This window comes from Pleurodeles waltl, chromosome 6 (assembly GCF_031143425.1).
Source record: "Pleurodeles waltl isolate 20211129_DDA chromosome 6, aPleWal1.hap1.20221129, whole genome shotgun sequence".
NCBI lineage: Eukaryota > Metazoa > Chordata > Amphibia > Caudata > Salamandridae > Pleurodeles > Pleurodeles waltl.
In genome coordinates, this window is record NC_090445.1 from 1,614,002,742 (window position 1) to 1,614,015,613 (window position 12,872).

At 40.3% G+C, this 12,872-nt stretch overlaps 1 protein-coding gene across 2 annotated transcripts; it reads left to right on the top strand.

Annotated features, from left to right (window-relative positions):
• The first annotated feature begins 1,092 nt into the window (after nt 1-1,092).
• ATP6V1G1 (ATPase H+ transporting V1 subunit G1) lies at nt 1,093-11,931 on the top strand. Of its 2 annotated transcripts, none has more exons than XM_069241508.1 (3): nt 1,093-1,273; nt 10,054-10,154; nt 11,085-11,931. In XM_069241508.1, the coding sequence occupies exons 1-3, from the start codon at nt 1,192-1,194 to the stop codon at nt 11,256-11,258; spliced, it is 357 nt and encodes a 118-aa protein (XP_069097609.1). In that variant the 5' UTR covers nt 1,093-1,191; the 3' UTR covers nt 11,259-11,931. The 2 variants fall into 2 exon arrangements, with proteins under 2 accessions (XP_069097609.1, XP_069097611.1); XM_069241510.1 differs by having other exon boundaries at nt 1,112-1,350.
• Nucleotides 11,932-12,872: the final 941 nt, after the last annotated feature.

Genomic DNA, 12,872 nt, shown 5'->3' on the forward strand with positions numbered 1-12,872 from the left:
CAGGCAAGTCTGTGTCTAAATTCATGTAAAAAAAAGAATCCCTTTTAATAAATATCTTGTAATGCAGTGATATATTCTAATGTAATAAGATGCAATACATCTGCATGTTAAACAAATACACTTTTGAATTTTTAAGAGATTTTTTTTTATTGTTGTCATATTATTTACCAATTTACATGCCAACTATTTTCAAGGCTCGGCACATGCACAGGCTCTTAAAGCCAGGATAGATCCTTGGTTTGGCTCTGACTCAGCTCTCCATGTTAATCTGGTTGCTCACTTACATCTAACAAAATCATGGACATCATGAACAAATCATGCCTGGAATTTGGAATCTTGAGTGCTTTGAGACATATCATTTTCTTCCATTTACTTTATTTTTTCTTGGTTTTAGAGCTGTGAAACTAAATTATCTTCCTGTAGATGAGTAGATGCATGAACACATTTTTTTTAAACAGTTACTTGCTTAAAAACTTAAAACTACACATCATTTACTGTTTGTTCCTCCTGCTGAGTCGCCTGGGTGTTTCCACACAAAGATCTTCGTCTTTTGTGCACTCTTTTGTTGCCTTTCCTGTTGGTAGCTAATACTCCTACTTGTAACTAGATAAAACATTATGCAATATTAATATTTTGCAATACTCTGACTAGCGCATAACCACAAATACGATTTAAGACTTGAACATGGGAGATTTTGAAAACAAGATCAGGAGAATGTGTTTTCCCCATTGACATATATTGAAGCGAGGGCAATTTAAAACAGGAGACAGCTAAAATAAACCCATTTCGCCTTCTAAACTCAGAATTCTCCCCCTGAATAAGATCAGTTGCCATGCATGCATAAGTGGGTTCGTAATGCGTGGGGCATCTTCTACGTTTGCAGTTGTAAGCTGTTGAACCAAGAAGCGCGTTCCCGTCCACAAACAGCGGTCTGTATATAAAAGCTAAGAATTCTAAATTTGGTTGGTTTGCTCAGGCGCATGGCGTCCAGGGCACACAGGAAAGGGTAAGTTAGCAGTCTAGTTCTTCTGAATGTGAACATTACTGTGGGCTGGGAGGTGCTGCGCGAGGAGGCGGAAGTGCAGTCAGGTGACGCGCGAGCTGTGCTGTCTGGTGATCGGAAGCGGCTGTCAGCTGACGGGCTCAGTGATATTCGGATTGTGCGGATAGTACCGGCTCCAGTCTCCAGCTATGGCCAGCCAGTCTCAGGGTATCCAGCAGCTGCTCCAGGCCGAGAAGAGGGCGGCCGAGAAGGTGTCGGAGGCCCGAAAGAGTGAGGCATTGAGATGCGGGGGATTCTAGGGGAGGATTCACTCGAGGCTGAAAACCAGCCTATTGCGGTCCTGAGCGGTGTGTGGAGTAATGCGGGGCCAGAAATAAACCCATTGTGATGGGAATGTGCTTCTTTATATTGGGGATGAGGTTTTAGGAAATGGTTTCTCGAAAAGAGAAGGGTGGTGCAGGACGGGTGTAGATTATAAACAGGCGGAAAGAAGTGAGCCAAGAATGTAAGTTTATTGTCGCTTTAAGCCGTAAAGGCAAAGCGTGGGTTTGCAAAGCTTTCGTAATGCAGAGAGACGTTTCAAAGAAGAATTGCCCAGGAAAACAGAACCTTCGTGGGTATAGTAAATTATCATCAAGTGTATGGGAACACTTTCTGGTGCGGTGTAGCCTGGGAAGATACTGGCCCTGAGAAGATACTGAGCTTGGAGTGGTGAGCAGAAAAATCTAAGTCTCAGGCATACTTAGTGAATTATAAGATTCTTTGGCGAGTGTAATTTAAAAGTATCCTTGTATGGTAGGCACTAGTAAAGGTCTGAGGGTATATGAAAGGGATGGACGAACAGTGGCATATAGGTGGTAATGCGATCCTGGAATTTGGGGTGCAATTTTAGGAGATAGAAAAAGCCTAGGATAAAAAGGATTGTGGAACTGGAAGTACCCTACCAGAGACTTACGATTTAGTAACCCTGAGGGGAGATTAAACATCTATTAGTAATCTGAAGAGATAGCAGTAGAAATTGGCCATGGTTGTTTTCTGAAAGATCTTGACTTGTAACAAATCGATTGGGCTTAGATCCAGGTGGTGATACAATTTGGGGTTTAGGAATTAGTGATATTAGGATGATTGCCTTTCCTTTTTCTGGGGTGAGAGAGAGTTTGAGATAATAAACAAATATGTTTTAGAAGAGGTATAGATGGTTGGATAAACCTTGGAATAGTGATACTTAAGTAGTTTGGGAGATTAGACAGTGTCAACTATTAAAAGAGATTTTAGAGATTTTAGGAGTATGGTTTGATGAATTATTAGAGCAAACAGTCAGGGGTTTCCAATGTTGGGCTAGAAAGACCTGGGTAAACTTTTTGGGGGCATGGTGAGTCAGGAAGAAGGGTTTGAAATAATCAGATATGCTGTATTGTGGAGAAACTTTGTGAAAGGAGTGTCAGAAGGAATTGGCAGATTATGTGACTAAAATATATCTTGGGGTAAAGGTACTTTAGTTGATTGGCAAGTGTAGGGCAATGGCAGGTTTGTGAGCGGGCAGAGTTTTGCGATCTGACAAAGGGTATATTGGCCATGCCAGAATGGAGTATACACATTTTCTGAGGACCTTGTGAAGCTTATTTCAGGTATTGAAACCTGATGTGACAGATCCCATGTTGGCTATCTGATCAGAGGTTTGAGAAATTTGAAATCTGATTCTTTACGGTGCCTGGCACTTCAGTTGTTTGACTAGAGGGCATTTGGTAGGTTGCAGGGTTCTCTGCAGTTTGGGCTGTAGGGTAAGTAAATAAGAGGGAACCAGGCCAAAAAGAGAAGGTTCATGGGACCAAAATTCAGTTGGCGAAGATGATGTACTGTATCTTTTGTGGGTGGTTGTAATGTGCATGCTGGAAAGCCTAAGGTTGTAAGGAGTGCGCAAGTCTGAGTTAGGAAGGCCGACTGTTGGAAGGAGTGCTGAAGGGAAGGTTTTACGAAAATGTTATACTTTAAGTACAACAATTCTTGTCCAAGCATTGTAACTAGAACTTGGATTATTTAATACATATGTCCAAGCACTTGCTAAAGTTATTTGATGGGGTTATTGTCTACTAGAGGTGAACAGGCCATCAAAAAAGCAGAGGGAGCAAAGCTGAGGCAGTGGTCTGGCTAGGCTCTAAGTGCCCCTTCACGAACGAAGTATTGAAAATGTTGGCACATAAATAGTGTAACAAACAACATGTAAAAATATAATAGACTGTTAAAACTTCAAAACATGCTGAAGCGTTTCAGTTAAGTACATCATATTGCATCACTACATTGAGTGGCATTTATTAAAAGTGGCAGTTTTTAAATATGAACTTAAAAATATTCAAGCCCCTCCAACATCCCATGACGACAATGCCATTAGTGAATTATGAGGCTACTCGGTTGTTTTGTGCATCCTATATGTGGCCTAGATTGTTACATGAAAGAACAATGTAGTCTATTTAAAACAGACACAGAAGTGGTATTTGTATAGCACGTAGCCTGAACTCATGTGTTGCAAAGTGCCTTCAAATGTAAGAATGACCAAAAAGAAGCACAGTAAAATAACTTATTTGCCCAGGATCTAGGTCTAGTGGGAAAGCCAGCATAAATTTCAGATTTTCTGGTTTCACATTGAATTAATCAGTCACTAGATGAATTCCTCTTTCCCTTAATTTTTTTACATCCAAGTTTAACTTTTTTTCTTTAATTCTCGGCCTTTTCGGTTAGAGTGTGGGTGCTAGGTAGACACCACCTGAAAGCTTGTCTTGTTTTGGGCTCAAGGGTCCAAGAGTAGCTAGAGCTGAACCAGAGCAAGGCATAAGGGTTGAGCCTGGGATCTGTCTTTCTGTGGCTTGCCCAGCTTTGTTGTCTACTGTGTGCCCCATAAGTACCCTACTTCTGAGACCGCGTTTATAGCAGGATTAGCTAAGAAGCTCCTGTGAACAAAGGACTTTTACTTTGAATTTAGAGTTTGCACTACATAAGTTTGTGGGCAAAATCAAACGACTTCAAAGTAGACCGAGGACATTCACACCTCTTTTTGAAAATCTGGATGGTGCAGTTGAGCCATAATCTCCATATAGACTACTGTGCAAAACGAAAGGTCTCATTAACAACAAACTGGCGCACCGATCACGATGCACCATTTTGCTTGCACCACCCTGCGCCTCCCCTAACGACACCATGGTAGTCCTTTATTTACGATACAGTGCACCGTGGCGCTCATTAGCACAGCTTTGTCAGAATTTCTGGTACCATTGTGGTGCTTTGCTGTAGTAGCATAAAAATGTTGATGCTAGTTCAGCAATGCTCGGTGAGGCCCATTTAAAACAGCCTAGCGTCACTTTAATGCCTGCCCTTGAGCAGGCATTAAAAAAATGACACTAGAATGATGCAGTGAAATCTTGTAGCTGGCCTCCTAGCAGGGGAACACCTCCCTTGCAAACATTATATCTGGTGCAGGTATAATGTGGCACAAGGGTTTACAAACTGTTGCAGTGGTACCAGTGCAGCAGTTTGTAAATATGGTGCGAGGTGGGGGACTGTTTGTGCCGCCATAGCTTAAACAAAAGATTATGCTACTGCAGCGCACGTGGCTTGTAAATGAGCCCCTAAGATTTACAAAACGTTATCTGTTAATGTATAACTTGTCAGGCCCGGCCCTTTCTTTCCCTTCTTATTGAACACAGAATAAGGCAATTGTAGTGCCTATAGGAAATTTACTCTTTAAATCCTTGATGGGTATAAGGGCAGGACCAACCAATAATGTCCTCAGATGTAGTCTTTTGTCAGGGAAATAAACAAGAACTATTCCATTCAGCGAGTATGTTCAGTATTATCCGGTGACCGATGACGGTACCTAGGTGGAATGATTTTTAAAGATAAGATACATACAATGAGTGAATTTTTTAAAGAGTTTTTTGAAAATATTTTAAAGACAACCATATTTGTTTTATTTTAATCCTTTATATATCCTGCTTTACTTTTTTGTATCATTGATCTCAGTTGAAGTCGGAATTAATTAATTAAAAAACTTGATATATTTATGTATTTATGATAGTGGAAAAATGACGATAAGGGGTGGTAATGAGAAGTTCTGAATAAGTATGACCCCCAAAGATCAAGAAAGTGGTAGTAGGCTTAACATATTTGAACAGAGCTCCTGGTTGCATGATTTTCCTGGTATAAATTATTAAAATGTGGTTTTGCAGAAGGATTCATTGTTTTCTGTAGGCAGTATCCAGTCTTGAGAGGGCATCAAAAAATCTCTGGCGTGCTTTGTTGCATCCACAGGGAATAATGCATATTGATTCTTGGAGAAATACGATGATTAAAAATCTTTCTTGCGGCAGGTGACTGATATTGGGGTAGATGTAGGAAATCTTTGTGACAAGGCAAAGATGGCAAAACACAGCGATTCAGTCTTGGCATGGCCTTAGTATATGTTTGCAACATACCACTGTGTATAGTACACATTACCACAGAAGTGAATGATGATATTTGTAAGTAGTCCTAGTCAACCATAAGTCATAGGTCATTCAATGTGAAAGGGATTTCCGTATTGTAAATGGCTACTCGTAATACCCCTCGTCATTGCCTAATGCAGTCTTCTCCAACCTGTAGCTTGTGAGCTACTGGTAGCTCACCAGTACCTTTAAGTAGCTCTCCTGTGTGTAGCCCAGCATATTAAATTAGAAGATTCTGCTTCGGTGAACTAATATATTGTATGCCAAAATCTAAAAGGATGTGTACAACATGAAAATATGTGTATTTGAGGGATTCATAACCTTATGTTTGTAGAAAACTAGTTGAATTTCCAAATTACATTTAAAACTACTATTTGAGTGATAAATCATTTGACATTGGGGAGACTATTACTAATATTATTTCCTTGGTGCCAGAGGCATTGCAGCTATGGTTGTTATGTATTGCCAACATAAACACATTCCAAATTGACAGCGACTTTTTACATTATTGCTGGACACCCTACAGTGGGCAATAATGTAATTTGTTCTCATATGATCACAATTATAACACTAATTATGGGGGTATCTCGGGATGATTTGCTCTTAATATAAGAAACTCTTATTACCAAACGGAGTCTAGTGTGTATTGAACTGTTTTTCTTCAGTACACCCATTTGTTGAATATTTACACTTTTTTAATTCGCCATGTCTGTATTTGACCCTTCCCTCTGACGTCCACTATAGATTGTCTAACACGTAACTGAAACATCCGCAAAGACCTGACCGTTCCCCTCTATCTCGATGAGTAATTAGGCTTCCAGAGTCGTCCTCTACCTTGATCAGCAGCATGTGCCATTATCCTCCTGCAAAGATATCCAATTAGCTCTCACAAGCCACCCCTAAACTAGCATGTCTCTAAGTAACCATCTGCAGAGCTCACAATACACCTCTGTCCCATCTTCTAATATGTGCTTGTTTTTCAGTATTGTGATACTCGGCGCTTTCCAAAGGATGTATTTGTCTAAAAACATTTAATTGGTGTTTTGACGCACATCCCGATTTCTGGTGAGATAGCTCGAAGATCATTGTAGCAGATGCGTGTATCATTATGACATTAAGATTCCAGTTTCAAATCCTTTCATTTTTCTAAGGTTGGGCATATTATTAGCACTGGGTTGGAGAATAACACATTTTATTAACCCAGAGTAGATGTCAATGTAGAGGAATGTATGGAATGATGGAATGGCTTATAAAAGAAGCTGTACGGTCCTAACAGCACACAGTGCTCAGCTGCAATCTGAAAGGATCGAAAATGTGTCTGAATAAATAGCTAAATAAGCTTGAGCACATGCTGCAGTTATTTGCGTTTTGCTTTGAGGTCACAAGTCCCAGTAAATCAGGTAAGAGTGTTGAAATCCCTCAGCAGCGGGCTGTATGTAATTGATCACCGTTTTTGATCCAGGTTAGCTAGCTGAAGAGACCAGGCCCCATGTTTAAAATCAACTTTTCTTCCTTCTAGTTTTGACGTAAGAGACATTTGGAATTGTATACGAGATGTACGTTATTACATGGCTTTCATTACCCTGTGAGTTTTACGATGGATTGAAAAGTAAAACTATTAATTAAAAATCTGTACCCTCCTTCCTACGGGGTGAAAGCTTTAGCATATAGACACCTCCCAGGCCCACTAAAATATATAGAAAAAATACAAATGATATGGCCACCCTACACCTTTAGCAGTTTCATCTTAGGTGTTGAGGCATAAAAGCTAATATCTCTGAAAAAAAACATAGTAAACGAGCATTTTCTATGAAACGGGTCTCGCATTTTCTCAAGTTAGAGCTATTAGCGTTGTAAAGAAAAAAAACACAGCGCAATCGCTTTATGGAAAATGCAGCGCGATCACGCTGCGTGGAAAATAAACAGATAAAGTAGTCTGCAAACCATGCTGAAAACATCGAGCCTCGTATGTTTTTAGTAGTTTAATGGTGCTCTCGAGAAGTGCTAAACACCGGAAAAGGCATGACGTATGCATGTCTTTCAAAAATGAAAACAAGCGGATTTTAAAAGGCAAGTCTACGAACCATTGTAAGTGACTGACGTGACATGGGCGTGGTTGGAAGCCCAAAGAGAGATTACAGAATGGGACGGAGTGCTTTCAGCTCGCCCATAAAAATATGGCTAGCTAAGAGTCTTTGATATGGATTAGGCTGATGGAGTGATGTGTGCTAGAAATGGTGTGAGAGCTGTATCATCTTGATCTATACCTCAAACGCACAATACTAAATTCTTAATGTCTAACCATCCTAAGGCACTCATAATTGTTAAATGCTGCTATCATTCAAGCCAAGTCAACTCCCATACTCACATTAGCTAGAAAGCGGTACTGGAATCAGTCAATCAATCAAACATTTCTAAAGCGCGCTCCTCACCCGCTAGGGTCTCAAGGCGCTGAAAGGTGGGGGGGTGGGAATGCCATGTAGTGAAACAATTGAAAGATTTGTGTAGAAATAGTTTATGCCTGCTTGAAGCAATGCCAAAGCCTTTGAGTTCCACTTTAATTACGTTATATCCTCCTTTTACTGCACTGCAGAAAATGTTAAGATTAAAAATGAAGTGGATTGGCATTGTGTGGCCGGAAGGTGAAGACGGCAAAGTGCTGGTCCATTGACTTACGAATCAACACTTAAAATATTTTTGGTGCTTGCTGTATTTTTGCATTAACATGTATAGAACTTACAGTGGGTTTCCTTAAGTCTTTGGGTTCTTTTGTTTACTCACTTCAGTTTTCGGTTGTACACCCATTCATCCATGCAACCATGGAAACTTCCTCTTTGGATAAGATTTCAGGAAACCACTTCCAAAATCTTGTTATCCTATCTGTTTACCAGCAATGTACTTTGAGCCAAGTTTATAAACTGTTTTGACTCGCTAATACTAGGTTTTTTTTTAACATTGCAAATATATTATTGTCACAAGACGCTTTCCCAAACTCTCTTTGAATTTGATCAGCTTATGTGTGTGACAAAAATACTATCCTTCCCCTGTATCTTTGAAAATGTCGTCTTTCCCTCCATTTTAAAACAATATGATTAACTACTTGAATAATTTTACACCTACACCTTTCTCTCTTCTTTCCAGTGGGGACTGAGATATCGCTGCAGGATAGATACCATAATCCATACAGTTATTGGGCAATGCATTAAATGTGCTTGAGGAAAATAAGTATGTCTGCTACATTTCCTATGCCACTCAGCTTCTGTTGTCATGGTTGATTTTGCAACCCCTACATGACACTTTGTATGTTACTGCTTTTGAGACATCTGCTCTGTTTTCTTAAATTGTCCCAGGGTTGTCTCTTTGGCTGTTACACTGTTCAGTGTCATCGTGCAGCTTCTTTCATAGTTTTCATCTAGATGAGATTGTAATTAGTTATGACACCCAAACTTTCAGGGGGACTTATATATGGTGAAGTTTATATAGACCGAGGAGCTCTGTAAACTCTTCTAAAACTCAGTTCATATCTTTAACCAAACATTATCCAATTCTTCTTATTCCCCACTGATACTCTGGTTTATTCGGCTCTCTCTTCTAGACAGCAGTCATTTCCTGCAGCTGAATTCCTCCTTTTACATTAGGCAGTATATCTGTAGTATTAACCGAGCCAAAACATTACTCTACAATTTCACAATATTAAACTGACTTTCTTTCTGCTGTCAACTGTGATATCTCTTAAGAGTAAAGTTTCCGATTCCTTACGAAGACTTCAACGAATGCTTTCTGAATGCCAACCTTACACCCCTGGGAGCTCTTTTCTGGACTGCAGCTTGTTTCTTTCTTTGGGCCTCTACATTTGACCACATTGTTCCTCTCGTCGTCTTTTGTCATCCTCTACTCCCCAATACCAAGTAGTTTATATGAATTGTATGCGTCTTTACAAGGTTCTTTTCTCTTTCAGCGTATCTACAAAACAGTTCTTCGATCTTAGGTTGTACTGCTTTACGAGAGGTCAATTTAATCTATTTTTTGTCAACAGAAAGGAAGGAAAAACCCGTGTACTAGGGCTTCGCTTGTGTTGCTGAAAGGATTTGGAGTGCATGTTGAAAATACTTTGACTCTTGGCGTCATTTCTTTCCTTCTGGTACAAGTTCACATAGCTATTAATCACTGAGCTTCCCCTGCTCTTCTTGTGCCTGGTTTCTGATACAGGGTTGTGATTATAGTCTAGTTTCCTGCTTATAACACTCTGTAATGCTCTCTGTAAAGGCTGCGGTTAACTATTTCAGCACTTCACTGCACTTACAGTAAGGGTGCACTAGGTACTACTTTTTTATATTTTCTCTATATTTGGAGTCAGGCATTTGGAATGAAATGGTATGATGATGTTGTGTTATAGATAAAGACGGCTGGAGGATTCTGTAAAGGAAAGGGACAAATATTGTAGGAGAAATAATGACGTGGTCACATATTTGAGTTGGTTTATATCTGCAAGTGTCATTACTATATGTGAAACATCCTTTAATATTCCATTTCCATGTCTATAAGTCATTTGTCTGTCACTTTTCATCCACACAGGAAAGAACAAAAGATTGAAGCAAGCAAAAGAGGAAGCTCAGGCTGAGATTGAGCAATACCGTCTGCACAGAGAGCAGGAATTCAGAGTAAAGGAAAATGCGGTATGATTAACGAAAACTCAGTATAGTTTACCAGTACTCTTATTCTCCTTTGGTCAACCTCGAATGGCTTATTTCCAAACCCAAAGACGTTCTCTAGTTTCCATAGGCATTACAGGACCAGAATGTGATTAAGTGGGCAATCACTGTACCGAATAAAACGTTATTCTTAGGAATTGTGAAACAAGGGGTTTTATAATTTGCATACCGACAGTCCAAATTGCTTTTGGTGTTTCTTAGCCACAAAGAATGTTACACGTCTCCTCTTTTTCTCTTCAATTAGTTTAGCTCTCTTTGTTATCATTGTCACTATTCTAAAAATGGATCATGTATGAAATGGTTTTGAGAACCTAATTACATGAAGTGGGTAACTATGGATACACAGTCGCTCGGTGCAAGCATGGTTGCAATCCTTAAGCACCTGTTTAGCACCCAACTACTGCATTATTTAGTACTACAGCACTAAAACGAGTACTACTGCACTGGTGTAATTGTTTCAGTAGCTCTCAGGATTGAGTAGTTTTTAATCAGCAAGCAGTCACAACCTTGCCATAGCTCAAGTCATTGGGGGGAGTGGGGACTGCAGAGTAGGCCTTTAAAATTTATGTGCTCGGAGCACAGAGAGCAGCAGTCTCCTTCCAACGTAGTTAAAAGAAAAGTGCATTACACTTTATGGAGGCTGCTGGTACCGTGTCTGCATTTTGCCTGCTTTTCTTCTCATTGCTATCCTTTCTCTTGCCCCCATTTCCACCCCGTGGCTGCCCCCATTGGTTCATAGTTAGAGAGGACGAATGGGAGAGGGCGTCAAATTTGGTTTCGCAGAAGGCCCTTCTGAGCAAAGCCAATATCAATACTGTGTAGTGAGCCCTTTTTTTGTTGTTTTTCTGAGGTTTGCCTTTTGCCAATGTCCTTTTTTTTTTTTATTGACTGTAGGCTTTGGGGTCACACGGAAGTTACAGCACTGAGGTGGACAAGGGCACACTGGAGAGGATGAAGGTTGTACAGGAGAGCTACGAGAGCAATAAAGAGATGGTGTTGCAGAGCCTCTTGCAATTGGTCTGTGAAATCAAGCCGGAAATCCACATCAACTACCGCTTCTCTGGATAGAGTATAGGATCAAGGGCTCCATTCCCTGTGTGATAGCAATAGAAGCCAGTGGTCACAGGGAGCCTAGAGTCTGTGACCAGGCCTTAGTCAGGTGTATATTTTTCTGAAATATTAATATTTTTAAAAGATATCGATCCTCTAGAGAAAGAAGTCCCCGGATTTCTCTCTGTCCTGCCTTAGAACGTCCCCAACGATTTATTAGCAGTATCTAAAATCTATGCAGAGCAAACAAAAGGGAGTAATAATTGAATGAATATAGAATGGAAGCCCACATGGCCAGAGATCAGGGACCGTTGTCTGACACTGCTGCTGTGAATGTGGCACTTCAGTGACTGATAGAATTGAACACAAGGCTCTCTGGGACTTGGCTTGAATATAAGAAAAACAAATTGTGTCACCAAGGCGTTTTCAAGCACTTGTAAGTGATTCACCGTATGCAGCCAGTCAGTGGGCTCATGTGGTGGACATGGGACCCTCGTCTGTGTTGTCATATTTTTGAGTGGAAGAGTGCTTTGTGATTTGGTTGCTTACCTGCAAGTGCCTTGGAACTGCAATACCTACCAGGACAGAGTTTTACCTTCACCCCCTGGTCCCCTCTGTTTATTCCCAGTTCGTATTCCAGAAAAAGTTGTTGTATTCTTCTTTTTCACAAATAAACATGTTGTGTAACTTTTCGGTGTTCCAGTATTTTAACATTGCATGTTTTAACTTCTCCATTTCGTAAGCTCCAGTTGAGTAACGCAGAGCCAGTCACACACTCATGTGGAAGTGAGTCTGTAGTGTGAAATATTTTCGAACCTTCTGTTGGAATGACTCAGAGCCCTGTTTAAAAATAATAGATGATTGGTTACACTCGTGTTTTCTGTCACAGGTTGTGAAGACTACATCCTTGAACGTCCCCCTGCACCTTGGAGAGACATTTGAAGCGTGCGATGCATTTTGTGTGTGTGTGGGAGTGGGGGGGTGTGGGGGGGGTGAGGGGACGGAGGAGTCAGACAGGGAGATTGCTATGAGACAATGTACTTATATTTTCGAGGGGTGTTGGTTGCAGGCGTTTTCTTTTGTTAATTTGGAGGTGGCTAAAGAATACAGTAGTAAGATATGCATATTCAAATACATTTTATGGGAGGAGTCTTAATATCGAGCAGCTTCAAAGACTGCCTGCTTGATTAATTTTCAAGCGCCCTTGAACGGTTTAGTAAACCTTTTTTGTATGTAGCTCACAACTTTTATTCATCCATGTCAGAAAAAATGAGCTTGCTCGTGTCTGCTTCTGTAAGCATGTTTAATGCCATGCCACTTGCGACATTCTTGTAATATCTGCCAGGCATCGTGCCAGTCCCTGTAGAATTTTTCATCTGTGCAGGTGTGTTCCATTCAGTATCCCACACTAAAGCGTTTTTTAAAAATCTGTACGAGTTTCAATAATGTTTCCTTAGACATGTTGTTAGCCGTGAGTTGTTTAATTGGTTGCATAGTTATTTCAAGAAAAGTCCAAAGTAGTGCAGGAAGTGACCGTCTTTGCCGAAGAGCACCTTTATTTGCTGTGTATCAAACTGTGGTGTTCACCAAAGTAAACATATAATGTTATTCTCTATGCAAATCGATGCTTAG